The sequence below is a fragment of the Lucilia cuprina genome, chromosome 2 (assembly GCF_022045245.1).
Source record: "Lucilia cuprina isolate Lc7/37 chromosome 2, ASM2204524v1, whole genome shotgun sequence".
NCBI lineage: Eukaryota > Metazoa > Arthropoda > Insecta > Diptera > Calliphoridae > Lucilia > Lucilia cuprina.
In genome coordinates, this window is record NC_060950.1 from 12558010 (window position 1) to 12575551 (window position 17542).

General features: G+C 30.1%; 1 protein-coding gene across 4 annotated transcripts in view; it reads right to left on the reverse strand.

The window, feature by feature from the left end:
- Positions 1-2644: 2644 nt before the first annotated feature.
- LOC111685049 (transcription factor hamlet) overlaps positions 2645-17542 on the reverse strand; it is a 57724-nt gene continuing 42826 nt past the window's right edge. For all 4 annotated transcript variants that reach the window (XM_046956380.1, XM_046956379.1, XM_023447283.2 and 1 more), the window contains 4 exons: positions 12193-12343; positions 8369-8525; positions 4170-5162; positions 2645-4078 (listed from right to left, as the gene is read on the reverse strand). In XM_046956380.1, coding sequence (XP_046812336.1) covers positions 2927-4078; positions 4170-5162; positions 8369-8525; positions 12193-12343 — 2453 coding nt within the window. In that variant the 3' untranslated portion in view covers positions 2645-2926. The remainder of the gene's footprint in view (positions 4079-4169; positions 5163-8368; positions 8526-12192; positions 12344-17542) is intronic.

Consider the following 17542-nt stretch of genomic DNA (forward strand, 5'->3'; position numbering starts at 1 on the left):
TGTTGCATTATCTATTTTTTCATATTTAATGTTTAGTTTTATAAATCTTAATTTCGTTGAAAAACTTACACAGCTTTTAGCTAAAGAAAAGTGATTTTCAAAAAGTGTATATTTTTCGGCGTAAGTGAATTACAAAGAAATGTAAATCTGTTAGCCTCCTTGTAAGGACTTCTTTATACAATAAGTTTGTCAGTTTAAATCCGACATTAGTGCAATGGTCCCCACCGGGGCTTGTTTCCATGATGAGTGTCACATCATGGTGTAATGCAATCCCGCGGTAAAAATGTGCCACCAATACCTCTAGTCTGCCGGGACTATAAACTACTGTCTACAATTCAATCTTTAGCTTGACCTTGGATGAATTGAAAAGAAGTCTACGGGCCAGTTGCCCGTAGGACTATGTCTTGGCCCTTCACTTATCACAGTGGGTATTTTAGACCACATAAATAAAGTCTTGATCCATGTTTCGAACCAATTACGTTCCTTTAGCTGCTGTTGCTATAGTAGTGTAGTTGGGCGACATTATGTCGGGATATATTGAGCTTCTTCATCACACCTGTTTGTCCCCAACGTGGCTACTATGGCAAGAGATTGGATAGTTGGAGTAAATTAATAAGTCGAACTAACTAACTATCTATCTAAATGACTAACTAATTAACTTGACCACTTAGTTCTCTGCGTTTTAGCTGATGTTAGTAGCGCCCTTAATGTATACATAACAAAAGCGATTTAGCTATGTCCGTCCGTTTTTCTGTCTGTGTGTGTTTGCATGTAAAGCTTGTGCTCACGTTATAGGTCGAAATTTTCATTCAATTTGTCGCATAATGGGCCAAGGGCTTAAAGCATACTATTCGGCTCAGAATCAATTTCTGATCCATGTCCGCCAGTCTGTGTGTGTCCATCTGATACATTCTATACCTAATGGGTTGATATGGGACAACCCATTATGTATACAGGTCTGTGTACAAAGCAACATAGAACCCGAATGACATTTCATATCTGTATCGGGAAAATTGATTCATGCTATGCGTCTAATTGTAGGGTTAATTATTGGGTTCAGTTGACTTTGGAATTTTCTACATCCGTTGTCACATAGATCACTTCATTAAGGAGGAATCCTGATCCATTTTCTTGGGTATTTCGAACTTGTAGATATGTCTTTAGGTACTGTTGCTCAAACAACATGGCCATCTCAGTAATGTGGTGGCTCAGGCTTAAAGAGGTTAAGGAATGCACAATAGATGATGGGAATTGCGTTTTAAACAATTTAATCTATCATGGTATCATAAGATCCGGTATATCCGGAAGATTGATTTCACCTGATGTTGGGGTTTGTCTACACTTCTATTGACTTCAGAATAGTGATTGCATTGGGCTTGAGCCTATGCAGTCTGTCATTCCGCAATGGTGCTACTATGCTTAAAGATTAGATGGCTCAAGTACTTCAGCAAAGTGCTTGTACATGGACCGGCTTAGCCATGTACAAAAATTACCACTTGATTTCTTCTTTTAACGCTTTAGCGGCGCGTGATAGACCGTTTCTTAAGTCTAACCACTGAATGAAAAAGACTACCGGGAAATAAGGCCGTCAAGACAGGTGTTCATGTAAAACACTAGTCATTCTGTGTCTGTGTGTCCATATACAGCTTGTGCTCATGTTTTAGGTTGAAATGTTCAATATAATTTCCTGAAACTTCGCGCATAATCTTCTTTTACTTTTTTGAAAACGATTAAAATCGGTTCATTATTTCGTTTAGCTATATACAACTGTACTCCCCTTACTGAAAATGACAAGAAGGTTAAAATTCACCTTTTTAACGCAAAAACACGATGAGCGTGAATTTTTTTTAAAACCGGCTCAGTAATATACAAAAATTGCCACTTGAGTTCTTCATTGAAGGATTCAGGGGCGCGTAGTAGGTTGTTCTTAAATCTACCCAGTGGATGAATGAAACCACCGTGAAGTAAAGCCGTCAATTCAGGTGTTCATGTAAAATACTCGTCATTCTGTGCCTGTGTGTCCATGAAGAGTTTGTGCTCACGTTTCATGTCGAAATTTTCAATATAATTTCATGAAATTTGGCGCAAAATCTTCTTTTGCCTTTTGAAATCGATTAAAATCGGTTAATTATATCGTTTAGCTGCCATACAACCTTAAAGGTTAAAATTGCACAAAAACACGATTATTTTCGAAATTTTTCAAAAAGAGAATCAAAATCTGGAGTCGTTCATATAAAACGTTTTACCGACGGCAATTTGTATTCTTAATATTTACCATTTTTATAAAAATAAACCAAAATAATTAAATAAGTATTGTTTGTTTAATATATAATTCGATTATTTTTTTATTTATTTACTTTTATTTTTTTTTTTTTTGAATATTAATTTATAATAGTTAAGAATTTGTATTTATTTGAAAAGGTGAAAAAAAGAATGTATCCAAAATTAATAAGTATATATATAAAATAAAAAAAAATATATTAATAATTAAAAAAAGACCTAAAATTAATTAATAGTGATCTTATGCAAAAATTCGTATTAGTTATTAATTTAATTAAAACTAAACAATTTATAAGAAACAAACTTAAAGTATAAAGTTATAAATCAAAAAATAAATACATATTTAATTAATTATTTGTTTGTTTATTTTTGTTTTCAATTAATTAATAATTATTTTATGTTTTTCATAAGTGACTATAAAATATTACTAGGTAAATTTAGAATACTTATAACAATGGTGGTTCAACTATATATGATTTATATTTGGGAAAAAAAATCTTTATTTTTTTGGATTTAAGATTAACTGTACATTTTACAAAGAGAGAGAGAGAGAGAGAGAAAAAAAAGGAAACAATGAAACTGTTTTTTTTTTTTGTTCACAAATTTTTGAGTTAGTTTTTTTTGTTGTTGTTTAAATATAAATTTATTAATCATCCTCTAAGATTTCATTAGCCTCTGAAACTTTATGCTGTTCATTAGTTAAATCAGCCGATGAGGGTCTAGAAACCGATAGTTCATTATCGCTGTTATTATAGTCGGTATCATTCTCGGCATTGCCTATACTAGAGGGTGTATACAAATCCTCATTGTAGGTAACACGATCCATGAAATTACGTATTTCATCGAAATAGGAATCCTCACGATCGGCCTCATTCGAACTGGGTGAATCGCTGATGGCTAAACCCAAACCTGTAGTATCCGATTCATGTTTCTTGAGATGTCTATCCAAATTAGTTTGTTGACCAAAGCAACGATCACATAAATGACATCTGAAAGGTCTTTCCTTATTGTGTATATTGCGTACATGTCTTTGTAGATTAGAGGAAATGCTAAAAGCACGATCACAATATTTACAGGTATATGGCTGTTCACCGGTATGGGTTCTTAAGTGCCTCGTTAGATTGGCAGATCGGGGAAAAACTTTGCCACAAAATTTGCAAGTATAACGATCTTTTAGTTTACCCGATTGAGCCACTTGTAGAGCACCCGCCGACAGACCTCTCAAGGCCTCATGAAACATGGGTTCTGCTACAAATTGTTCTTCTCTAGCGCGTAATGCATTGGCCTCGAGTGATGACCGTTCGCCCATTAGTCCTAAAAAAGGGAACGGACGTGGAAAAGTGGATTCCAATGCATGTGTGCGATAGATTTCATCGAGTAGCATGGGATGTAGGGGTCGGGGACAAGTGGGCAGAGAGGAGGCTGAATTATTTTCATGTGTTCCTGCAGTGCTGCTGACATTACAGGGTGGTGAGGGTGAAGGTGTGGGTCCTGGTGAGGCGGTTGGTGTACGACTGCTATTAACTGAGGAATTAAAAATTCGCGGTTTTTTTGCCACCTGCTCATAACTATCGGTATTGCTTAGTTCCTCATGGGCAATAGGACTGATTTCTCTTATATTTAAACTGGAGTTGTGTTCATTATCACGTGTAGACTTTTGTTCCGACGATTGTTGACTAAAATTTGAATCAATACTGCTTCTTTTGCGTGAAACACTTAAATCCAAAGGCAGTTCTGTATAAGAGCTTTTTGCTTCCGCCTCATGATGCGGTGAAACCGAGACAATATCAATGGATTTCTAAAATGAAAAGAAAAATTATTAATTTCATTTTTTTTTTTTGGGGGGGGGGGGATGTGGAAGGGGAATTTCTTGTGTTGAACTAACTTACCTTATCATCATCATTTATCTTTAAACCAGCCTCCTCATCTTCTTCTTTTTTCAATTTCAACTCTGTGTCTTTTTTCGTTTCATGTTTAATAGTTCTTTCCTTGGTTTCCAAAGACTCATCATCGGAGTTATAACGCTGTGTATCATTTCTCTTGTTATTTCTTTGATAACTATCTGCCGAGTTTCTTTCACGTTTAACTTTTTGTTCCATTTCCAGCTTAACTTTCTGTTGCTCCAGTTCAAATTTGTTAAAGTACAAACCAAATGCTTCCTGATTAGCTGTTACCGGCAAATCCTCTTTGGGAGAATTTAGAGGCAGTGTGTTGACTTTATGATTGTTATTATGATTGAGGGTATTAACCGGAGGTTGGGTTCTAATCTGTTGTAGCTTAAAGTCTACAGTTGGTTTTGAGAACATGGGTGAAAAATTGGAAGTTTGAGTGGCAGCGGGCGCCTGAGGAAACATACCCTGTAGACCAAAAGCAGCAGCGGCCGGAGGAAATGCCGGAAAGAAGGTGGAACGCCAAAATAAAAAGGGATTCGGTGGTGTAGTCATATTGTTGCTTAAAGCACCGTTCACCGTTGCAGCGGATCTACTTTGTGCGGGCGTCTGAGGCTGAGCTTGATGATGCAAAGAATGCTGTAAACTGGGTGGTAAACCAACACCCGCCGGTGGTACGTTGGTAGAATCACAAAATCTTTTATGTTTCGACAATGAAGTGACCGTACTAAAACTTTGACCACACTTGCTACACTTTATCTGCATGCGACAATCGGCATGCATGCGCCTGTGTCGGCACAAATTCGAGAACTGTGTGTAGGCTTTGAAACACACCTCACACTGAAACGGTTTAACGGAGGAGTGTATGTGCGTGTGCTGCTTAAGACCTGATGAGGTAGCAAATGTTTTACCGCACTCAGGGCAAGCGTGACTTCTGGCTCCAATGTGGTGGTTACGAATATGTCGCTGTAAATTCGATGGATCACAAAATACCTGCAAATGGTCAGAAAAAGAAGAGATTTTTTTTATTAGAATTTGATTGATGTGTATGATTTGTTTGTTTGTTTGTATTTTTTTCTTTCCTTTCAATCTATTGAGTATTAATGGCTTAAAGTTTAAAGCCAAGTTATTTCAAACACAATAATAACAGGCCTAGCTACTGTACAGACAATGACAAGCCTTAAAATGAAGAGCTGAAAAAAAACCTTTTTTTTGTATTTCAAACGCTAGAGTGTAAAAAATCTCATTTGAGGACAAATAATTATATTACCAAAAAAATCCCTCTTTTTTCAAACGCTTACGCATAAGCTCGCTTAGTACACAAAACGATAACGAAAACTATAATTAATCAATCATACAAGCGATGTTTATTGAATGGTTTCAATACAACAACAAACTCCAACTCATACCCACAACTCGCTCATACATTCACAATTAAAGTTTATTGTTTAATTTCAATATAAAAATAATTCGTAGAAGAAGCAAACAAAAAAAATAAATAAATCGATTTGAATATCAGCTCACTTTAAAGCAGATTAGGCCGAAGAATATCCAAGCAGCTAAACAACCAATCAAGCTAGCAGCCAGCAACCAGTCAGCTAAACGCTGAAACACCTACTCTAACTTAACAACTACGTTTGGCCATCAATTGTAACAATTGTCGTTTGATAAAACTAAAGATTGGAGAGCACTTTAATAACTACAACCATACACCATAAAGCTTTAAAATCAAAAAAACCAAAACCAAAACGAATTTTTTAAAATTTCGTTTAAACCCGCATTTTGCATTCATCCATCAGTTTGTTTTTATTTAAATACTGATTTACAGTATTTTCAATTCGTTTTCTACCTATTCACTCTTACTTAAAGACTTCTTTTTCCTTTATATATCTTTTATTTCTCCACTATTTTTTTATTATTATTTGTTTGCCTAATCATGCTGTCATAATGTTCAAGATTTTCAAAATTTCTATACATATTTTTCTGCTTGAGCATTTAAATTTTTACAATATCTTTTCATTCCAACAAAATCCAACAAAAAAAACTCTATTAAAAAATACACAATTATTGTTTAGCTCGTGCTGTTTGACTACTATTACCAAAAGCAAAAAAAATTATAAGCAAATCTAAAAAAATCAAAGGAGTACTCATTTGTCTTGTGAGAGGGTGTTTGCAAGCTTTTTGCTTGTCAGCTTAATGTTGTTGTTCTTCAAGCTGCTGCTCTGCTCTTGATGAGCATAATGTTGATGACATTGTTTGGAATGAAGGTTGTGGCAGAGATTTTTAGTTTTTCTTTTTAAGAATGTAAAAAAGAATTTCCTTAACTATTACTTAGAGGAGCCGTAATACTTTTAACTATGGCTAGGAACCCCCTGAAGGGTAGGTATTGAAACTACTTTCATTGCTAACCAAATTTCGTAATAACTTTAGAACTTTTGCTTTCAGTTGTAGTTCAGTTATAATTCAATTATAATTCAGTTCTAGTTCAGTCCAGTCCTAGTTCTAGTTCAGTTCTAGTTCAGTTCTAGTTCAGTTCTACTTCAGTTCTAGTTCAGTTCTAGTTCAGATCTAGTTCAGTTCTAGTTCAGTTCTAGTTCAGTTCTAGTTCAGTTCTAGTTCAGTTCTAGTTCAGTTCTAGTTCAGTTCTAGTTCTAGTTCCGTTCTAGTTCAGTTTCAGTTCGAATTCAGTTCTAGTTCAGTTCTAGTTCAGTTCTAGTTCAGTTCTAGTTCAGTTCTAATTCAGTTCTAGTTCAGTATTAGGCCAGTTCAGTTCTAGTTCAAATCTAGTTAAGTTCAAGTTCAGTTTTAGTTCACTTTAGTTCAGTGTTAGTTCTTCTTTAGTTCCGTTACAGTTTAGTTTCTTATATTCAGTTCCGGTTCAGTTCTAGTTCATTAACAGTTACTAGTTCAGTTCTTGTTGAGTTCTAGTTCAGTTCTACTTCAGTTCTAGTTCATTTCCACGTCAACTCTAATTCAGTTTAACTTTAAATATTTGAGAGGGAGAGAGCAAGAAAGCTCGTTGCCTATCTTTGCTGCAAATATAAAGCTCCTTTCAAATTGTAGTACTCTTTTACAAATCCCTCCTATTATATCTCTAAAAATTCCATAGAATTTATGCATTTAAAGCTTTCTATTCTTAAAGCTTAATAATAATGATATTGAACATAATATAAGAAAAATTTTTCAATTGATCTTAACTTTAAGTGCAAACTTAACCAGCAGCTTTAAACTAAATCCATTAAATAGCTTTGTTATTAATACACATACACATAAAAAAAGAAAACCTACTTTTCAATAGATCAAAAAAAATATGATGATGATGGGCATTAGAGATGAAATCAAAGCCTCATCAGAGATCAGTAAAAAAGAAAAAAAATATTGTCATAAATTACATGAGTATGAAAAAAAAACGATCTTTTAAAAGCAACATACCAATATACTTAGAGGGAACACACCTTAATTTGTTACAAACATATTTTCTTACTTAAACTACTTTTTTTTTTGCTGTAACTGATTTGATTTGGTATCGCTGAACATATAAAGTAATTTTTTTTTCTTTTACTTTTTTTTTGTACTGAAAATGATGTCTAATTGCTGAATATTTTCCTTAAACTTGTTATTAACTGTTTGTTTTTTTTTTTGTTTGTATGTATGTGTGTGTGTGTGTTGAGGGTTTTTTTAAACCAGATTTAATTTAATTCTTTTGTTTGTTGTGTATGGATGGATGGATGGTTGGTTGATAGAGAGTAAAAAAAATGTATCAAATATATTCATTTTAATGGCCTTTGGGTTATTGTGGTGTTGTGTGTGGTTTGTTAGAAATCAAAAGTTTTTTTACTATTGCTGCTGCTTCAACAATTATATATTTGATAATAATTTTGTTTTTTAGTTGATCAATCTTCACACTTTTTTTTGGTGTTTTAAGAGTTTTGGTGTAAAGTGGTGTGATAATCCATTTACTTTTTTTTTTTTTTTTGAAATTAACAATTGAAGCTTTTTAGATTTATAAAAATAGATTGAAGTGACATGTTCACATTGATTTGAAATAAACAAGACTACAACCATAATCCATCAAAATTTCGTAATGAATATTAAAAATTAAAAATTTAAAAAAAAACAAACAATTTTAAAACTTGATATTTCAAAACCAGTTAGAGTAAATATCCGTTTTTTTTTAAATTTCATATACAAAAACTTACCTTGGTACAATTTTCACAGGGATATTTTCTTATTTCGTTGTGTTGCAAAGCTCTATGTTTTAACAGTAAAGGCCGATGACAGAATCTTTGTGAACACAATTCACAGAAAAATTCGTCTTTACGAAAATGATGAGCTCCCACCAAATGATCGTCAAGTCTGTAGGAAGAAAGAAAAAAAGAAAAAAAAATATTTATAATAAATATAATTAGCTAAATATTAAGCAACATGTGTCAAAATTCACATTTCATTTAGTTGTTAAATTGAAGTTCAATATTTACAGATTGAAATCTCTATGACATGAAAAGTTCCAAAGGAAAGCAACACCTCCTCCCTCTTTCCTTTTACCAACCATTTCAACTTTTTTATTTATTTAGTGAAAATAAAAACCAGGCGTTCTATATTTGCATTAGCTAGTGTAACTCCCACATTTACAATCTGATAACAGACCCATCCAAATCCCACAAAACTAAGTGTGTCATGTCATTCTTTTTTAGAAAGGGGTTTTGTTTTCTATTTACTCGCTTTAGCTTAAAATTTCTAATACAAATCAGAGGGTTTCATCAGTTCGTGTTGTGTCGTTTGGCACATGTCCTTTTTTCCACTTAAGTCTAAAAAGGGGAAGTTTAACTAAGCTACATAGTTATTTATTAAGAAAATTTTAACATTAAACAAGTGCAAACAAGTTTTAACTCACAGCTAAATCCATATTTGAAGATCCTCATCACAATAACTGTTTGCTTAAACTTTGTTTTGTAATATCTTGAAAAAGTAAGAAGTTATTACAAAGTTTAAAGCTTTATTTTAAAGTCCCCACCTTAAACTATCACGTGGTAAAAGAAAATTTAGAAAACAATTTAAATTCGCTTTATAATAACGCTTCAAAAATCAGAGGTTTTCAAACAATATTACACGATTTTGGAAAAGTTGAATATGACAAAGAAATTCTAATATCAGATTCGGATTCAGCACAGCTTAATCTTTTAGAAAAGTAAGTCTGTGTTAATGAATGAAATGACTTCGACAATTGACCTTTTCATATTCATCTAATGACATTGTCAGCGTTTTGTCAGCAGGTTTAAAATGTGTTAGATTTAAAAAAGTCGAAACATTGAAAAAACTGAAATGTTGATCTATGTTATTGATTAAAATGCTTATGACTTCATTGTTGAATTGTGTTATTGAATGAAATGACTTTGACATTTGACCTTTTCATATCTATCTATTGACATTGTCAGTGTTTTGTCAGCAGTTTAAAAATGTTTTAGATTCTAAAAAATGTTAACTCTGTTATTTGAAAAACAAGAAGGTTGATCCATGTTATTGATTGAAATGCTAATGAATCCATTGTAAAACTTCTCATGACCTTTTTATATATCTATTGACATTGTCAGCGCTTTGTCAGCAGTCTTAAAAAGTGTTACATTTAAACAAGTCTAAACATTATAACTCTTTTATAGAGAAAACAGAATTATTGAATTATATTAATTATTAAAAAGCTTATGACTCCGTGATTGATCTTCTCATGATTTTTTTAAATGTCTATTGACATTGTCAGCGTTTTGTCAGCAGTCATTAAATGTGTTAGATTTCTCTAAAAGTGATTTGATAATTTCACCAAATTTATGAAAATAAAAAACATTTTGACTTTTGTCAATTGTTTAGTAAAGTAGTGTTATTATGGAGAGGTTTGACCTTTGACCCAATATAGAGACTACAAAAAATTCTTGTTGTATAAAACAGCAGCTTGTGTTTAATATACATTTCACCACATAATCAGATGAATTTGTTTTCCTATAAATATATAGGAATGTCAAAAGGTCAAATCATTTTAAAACTAAAACCTATTGATTGAAATGCTTATTTATGAAAAAACGTTTCGATTAGAAAGTTAAAAACAAATAACACTTCATGTTGTATGCTTAGCCCACTTCCCTTTTTGTGAAGCACTTGTCCTAACAGTGGAGTTGTTTAGTGTTTATAAGGTTGCCTGTCTAGTTGTTTTTCATTTTCAAGTGACTTTTATGATGATGATGATGATGATTTTTGTGATTTGTCAATTGCGTGTTGTTGAAAAATCAAAATTGTCCATTAACTGTATTATATTGAGTTTAACTATAGCACTCACCTGACAAATCCTAACAACGACTGTTACACACTTACTAAGTCTTTTTTTACTTTGTTTATACTTAATTCTATACAACTCTAATGTTAATTTAAATATTCTAATGGAAATTATTTACGAAACAAAATAAGTCATCAAATATTTAGTTTTGCGAAATTGGTAACCAACATTTTTAGAGTAAATATTTGCAGAATTTTTTTTAAAAAATAGTTAACACTTAATATTTATTGGTGAAAGAAAAACGAAAAAATTTAGCAGAGATTTAAAAGTTTTAGATTTCGTTAAAAATTTTGAGAAAATTTTTTAGACTTAGAATTAAAAAATTTATTTTTTTTTAAATTCTAGGTTTTTCTGAAAAATTTTAATAATTTTGAACTTTAACCTTATGACTAAAATCAGTTTATTATTATTTAGTTTTGTTTAAATATGAAAATTTTGTTTTTTTTTTATAAAATTTTTGAAACTTGTTTTAAAATTTGTTATATTTTTGTGTAAAATACAAAATTTTGCAAAATTTGAACTTTGACCTTTAGTCATAAAATCAGTAAAATTAGGCTTTTTATACACTTTTTATATATTTTAGGTTTTAATTAATCTTTCTTTATTCACATTCGTAAAAAATTCCAATTCCAAAAATTTAACAAATAATTTGTTTATTTAGTAGAAATTTGTCAATTTTTTCTAAAATTTGAACTTTGACCTTAAGGCAAAAAATGTGTAAAATTTGTTTTAATTAACATTTTTCTACATTTTAGGTTTCAATAAGTAATTCTTTACAAATATTCGTGTTATTTAGCGGAAATTTTTTTCTAAAATTTTAACTTTGACCTTAAGGCAAAAAATGGTTAAAATTTGATTTTAATAAAGGTTTTCTTTATTTAAAGTTTCAATAAGTAATTCTTTACTAAAATTCCAAATAATTCGTATTATTTAGTGGAAATTTGTTAATTTTTTAAAAATTTGAACTTTGACCTGAAAGCAAAAAATTGCTAAAATTTGTTTTTTTTTTTGATATTTTTGAAAAATCTTGAACCTCTTGACCTCTTTAATAATATTTTATTAGATTTTTTATTGTCCCCTTTAATAATTTTATTTAGATTTTAATTATTTCTTTTTTGGTTGGATTTTGTCTTTATACTTTTTCTTCTTTAACCCTTTTAATTGTATTCTTTACTTCCTTTTATTTTTTGGAATTTCTTTTTTCGCTTTCCTTTTCGTAAACAATAAAACACTTAATCATTTATTTAATTTGTTTAATCGCGGGTGTTTTGATGAGTAAATGACAAATTAATAAAACTAAATCATTAAACACCTTAAACATAGTAATTATCACCTAAAGCTAGTTAAAGGAACTGAAGGGGAGGGGGTTGGTTTGGTTTCTAAGGCGTTTTGATTACTCCCTAAGGGATTTAGCTTAAAGAGAAAGAAATTAAATCGATTGTTTTTTTGTTTTAGCGGCAATAAGGCCGCCTTGCGTTATAAAGCTTTAATAATCGATTTATATCCTTAGGAATAAGGGTTTAAGGGTTTTCAACAAAAATCGTATAATTTTGGGGCTTTTTTGTTTTAACAAAAAGTGTAGAAATGTATAGAGTGTAATTTAGCTTTCAAAACTATTTGAATGTTATAGGAACTTAGGACACTATGTCATTTAATTAAGGACTTAAAAATCATTTTTATTTTTATATCTTGTGTACTTACCCTTCTAGTTCTGTAAACACTTTATCGCAAACTTCACAGCGTATATCAAAACCGTTTTCATCATCACTTAGTTCACTTTTTATTTGATCCGATGATTTGTCTTTGTTTTTATAATCCTCTTCACGATTTAGATTCGAACCATAAAATGAGGCTGAAAGTAGAAAGAAAGAAAAATTCAAGATTATTTAAAATTTTAAAGTTTTGAAATAAAATATTAAATTAAGCGAATATCATGTAATTTGCCAAATAGTTTAACTCCATAAATGATTAAAATTGAAAGTTTAAACCAGATTTGCTTAATAGTTTAATTCTTCAATGAAAGAATAGTCTTCGAAATCGCAATTTATTAAGTAACTTTGTTTATATTGATTTAGGAAGTTAGCTACTTTTGAATATAAACATTTAGCAGCGTACTTAACACAACACTTGCAAAAATGGAACATTTTTTTTTAATTTTTATTTTATTAAAACTTAATTAAGAGTTAATTGTAAGTTAAACATCTTTAGTTTTATATACATATTTAGAGTTAACCTTTTTTGAATATAAACTTATTAAAAATTTCAATTAGAAATAAAACACTTTAAGGTATTTCCTTATTTAAATGAAAACTGTTGAGAATAAATAAAGAATTTAAAGATTATTATGTTCCAAAAACTGCAGTTAATCTATTTGGCAAATTAGCTTTTAAATAATGAGATTAAATAAAACACTTCACTTTTAATTAAAATTTAAAATAAATTTTAAATTTATTTCATTTTTTTGTTTGATTTTTTAAATAAAATGAAATATTTTTTTAAATTTTGTTAAACATTTTTTTAAATTTTTAAAATTTTATTAAAAATTGTTTAAAATTTTATTAATTTTTTTTTAATTTTATTAAAAATTTTTTAAAATTTTATTAAAAATTTTTTTTTTTAATTTTATTATTTTTTTAATTTTTATTAAAATTTTGAAAAATTTTTTTGAAAATTTTGAAAAATTTATTAAAAATTTTTTAATTTTTTTTTAATTTTTTTAATTACTTTTTTTATTAATTATAGAATTTTGTTATAAATTTTCCAGAAATTCTTTAAGGCACAAAGGTTTTTGTTGTTTTTTTTTTAATATCAAGAAGAACTTTAGGACGAACTCAACCGAACTCTTCCGTTTCCGTTGAACAAGTGTTTGACCACTGAATCCTTTTGAGCGTCAAGTGTCCTTTATGTGAAGCTTGTTTTAAAAACAAAACACAAGGACTTGTTTTCATATACAATTTCATTTGTATGTTAATAACTAGAAACAACACTCATTGTCTATATTTTGTATTAAAAAAAATTTATTATTTTTTTTATTCACTAAACACGTAAACATATTCATATAAATAAAACTGAATAGATAATTGGTCTTTATAGTTAACGTATGTATGTGTGTATGTGGAAAAAAAACACCCCCTCAACTCTTAACTTAATTTTCAATAATATTTACCCATAACACCCCTAAAATATAGACAAACACCTGAGCAGTTAAAGTAGAATTTTAATAAACCTCAAAGGACCTGTAGTTTAAAAAGAAGCACAATGTTTATGTTTAAGTGTAAGTGTGTGTTGTTAGCATAATTTAGTTTTGAATACTTAGATGTTTGCATATGCGTTTTAAAGAAATCAAATTGACCACCAAATTTATTTTCTTAATATAAAACAAAAAGTCAAATCGTTTTTTGTTTTTTTTTTTTTTGCCTTCAAAAGCAGGTACCATAGTGCACACCACTTTAGGGGATGTTATACACTAGATGTCGCAAAGATTTTCCTGGCCACGCTGGAGTGATTTTTACCCTGTTTTTTTTTTACTTTTAACTTATTTTATACTACAAACCTAACTTGGCCCAGATGGTCATGAGTAACTCTGCTGGTGGTTGTTTTTAGCCACTTGACTTTTTTCACCCAACTGTTGGCAAAAGGGTATTTGATCAAGTCTTAGGTTAAATAAGGATTTTTCTAATGAACTATTTTTCACCAACACTAATTATTTTATTTAACTTGCCAACCCAATAATAACGAAAAAAAAAGAAAAGAGGGTTCAAAAAGTCAAGAAAACATGATGACATTAAATTGGGTGGTAATTTTTTAGCCTTAGGAGGAGGGTATAATGTAGTCACCTGTTCGAAATTCCCACGCAATTTAAACAAAATTTTTGAATAAATTTTTGAAATAAATAAAACAAGGAATTTAAATTAAAAAAAACCGTTACTTTTCACACAATTTTTTTTTAAATAAAAACAAAATTTATCGTAAAACCCTTTAGTTTACAACATTTGTAATCAATTTAATTAATAATTTCATTAAATCAGTTTAAATAAAGTTTTCTAACAACATTTTAAAAACGTTGGACAGCTTCTTGAAAAGAACCTTATTTTACGACAATTGTTAATCAATTCAATTAATAATTTCATTTAAATTATAAAAAAAAACTTTTAAAAGCATTTTTAAGCTTTCAATAACTTTAGTTTAATTAAACTCTTTCTTCCACTTTAACATTCCACTTAAAACAACATTACTTTGCAGCATTTTTAATCAATTTAAACAATAATTTCATTAAAACGATTAAAAACCTTTAAAAACTTTAAAAAGCTTTCTTCTGCTTTGCAAGACCTTAGTTAAACTCTTTCTTATTTAAAATCTGTCAATCTTGACAGTTTGGCATACTAACACTCTACTTTAAAACTGTTTACATTACAAAATCGTTAATCAATTCATCAATTCGTTAATCAAGGCTCTAGTCTAAAGCTTTCTTTATTAAATCTTGGCAATTTTTAAGGCTTTAGTTTAAAGCTTTCTTTATTAAAGACCCTTTTTTTACAACATTTTTAATTAATTCAAACAATAGTTTCATTAAAACAATTAAAACTGTTTACTTTACGAAATTTTTAATCAATTTAAACAATAATTTCATTAAAACGATTAAAAACCTTTTAAAAGCTTTCTTCTGCTTTAAAGGGCGTTTGTTAAACTCTTTCTTATTTAAACTCTGACAATCTTAACAGCTTGGTCTCCTAACACTCTACTTTAAAACTGTTTACTTTGCAAAATCGTTAATAAATTCATCAATTCGTTAATCAAGGCTCTAGTCTAAAGCTTTCTTTATTAAAGACCCTTTTTTTACAAAATTTTTAATCAATTCAAACAATAATTTCATTAAAACAATTAAAATTCTTTAAACGCTTTTTTATGCTTTAAAAGCCCATATTTAAACTCTACTATTCTTGAAAGCTTGACCTACTAGCACTTTACTCTATAACTCTTTAGTTTATTACAAACATTTTAATCAATTCTAACAAAAATTTCATTAAAACGATTAAAAACTTTTAAAGTCGTTCACTACTTTAAAAAGCTCTAATCTAAAGCTTTCTTTATGAAATTTCGGCAATTTTGACAGCTTGAGCTACTAACACTTAAAGAACCATTTACTTTACAAACTTTTTAATCGATTCAAACAAAAACTTCATTAAAACACATAAAAAGCTTTCCTTACTTCTTCCTCTAGCTCTGGTTAGCGTGATAAAGTTTACTGCGCGCGAACAGTCCAAAAGAGCCAAAAAGACTTCGTTTTAACCTTAAATAGCTCTAGTTTAAAACTTTCTTTAATAAACCCTGTCAATATTGATAGCTTATCAATGTTGAACTTAAAATACCATTGCTATGCAATAGTATTAATCATTTCAATCAAATATGTAATTAAAACGATTAACTGTTACTTTACAACATTATTAATCAAATCAAATAGAAATGTAATTAAATCTATTAAAAACTATTAACAGTTACTTTATGTTTGCTATAACTAAAGTTTAACCCTTTTTTCAAAGTCCTGTCAATTTTGACAGCTTAACAAACTAAATACTCTCTAGATATTTAATGATTTTTTTCTATAAATGAAAAATGACATCATTTCTATCAATCAATTGATGAGAAAAAGCAAATTCTAAAAAATGATCTTTCTCTGTGCAAAAATCTCAAAAAAAAAAAAAACAAAAAATTCTTAGTTTTTCTCTATATTCTAGAAAAAATGATAAAAATTCAATTTGATGTTTTTTCTTTCGAATGACATGTGCCACATATTGTTTTGTCATCAATTTGCAGTGAGAAAAAGAATCAAAACTGAACAGTAGTTATATGGTTTAGTTGATTTGACTTTTTTTCGTTTTCTGCATTAAAACATGATTGATGATCAAATCTTTGTTGTTTTCATCCGAGTATTTGTGGAAATTGATGATGATGATGACTGACGATGGACTGGTTAATGATGTTTTTTTACCACCTTTTTTTTGGTTGGCGTGAGGTGTGTTTAATCAGAAATACTATATAATTTAGAAATAAAGTTTTTTTGCAGATTTTGTTGTCTTAATTAATCAATAAGAATATGAGAAAAACTAAATGAAAAACGAGTAAGAATGTTTAGTTGGCAATGATGATATTATATGTTACCCTACACAAGGATTTAGGATCGTAGTCTTAGTGTTTGTAAAAGAATTTTGACATTCAAGTCATTTTTTGTAGGGGATTTTATATGGCGAGAACGGTCAATCTGGTTCTGACGGTCCGAATGATTGTAACAAAATCCAGTATGCTTCCCAGTCCTAGTCTGCGTGTGACTTCAGAGGAGTATTAGAGTCCTTTTTACATACCTTACATTCAAGTCATTTTCTGTGTGGAAACTTGGGCCAAATGACGGTCAATCTCGTTCTGTCAGTCCGAATGTTCTTGATTGAAAACAAAATGGAGGATGCGTCTGACTTATATGGAGCAGCATCCTGATCTGTGTATGACTTCAGATGAACATTAGAGTCCTTTTTCATACCTGTGGTAGAGGTATAAATTATCAAACCTAAAAAAAGAATAAAGACGCCGTTATGTCCTTGTTTGATGGAGCTAAAATCTCAGGTTGAAGCCACAGGTCTGAGTCCACCGGGGCTGCAATAGCCGCTCAGGTCTAAAAGTATTTGACCTTTTTGAGACAGTTGAGGAGGACGCTTGCATGTTGTTTCCTGAGCCGTAAAAGTCGTAAACAAATGGACAGAATCTGGAGGACCATGATCGTTTTAAAGGCAGCCTCAGCCAAGGGTGATAGAACAGGACGAACGGAAATGGTTAGCAGGCTACAAATGCATTATTCGGTATATCAGATCGCTATACTCTCAGGATGCTGCTACTCTGATCACCAGGGAAAAGCGCAAGCATACCTACCACATACACAACTACGAATCCATGCTAAATTTCTACTGTTTTAGAGATCAGGTTAGCCAAGACTAAAACGGAACCTAATCAGAGCAGCACTGGATCGAATACAATCACCGTTTGGGAGAGTCTGGACACACAT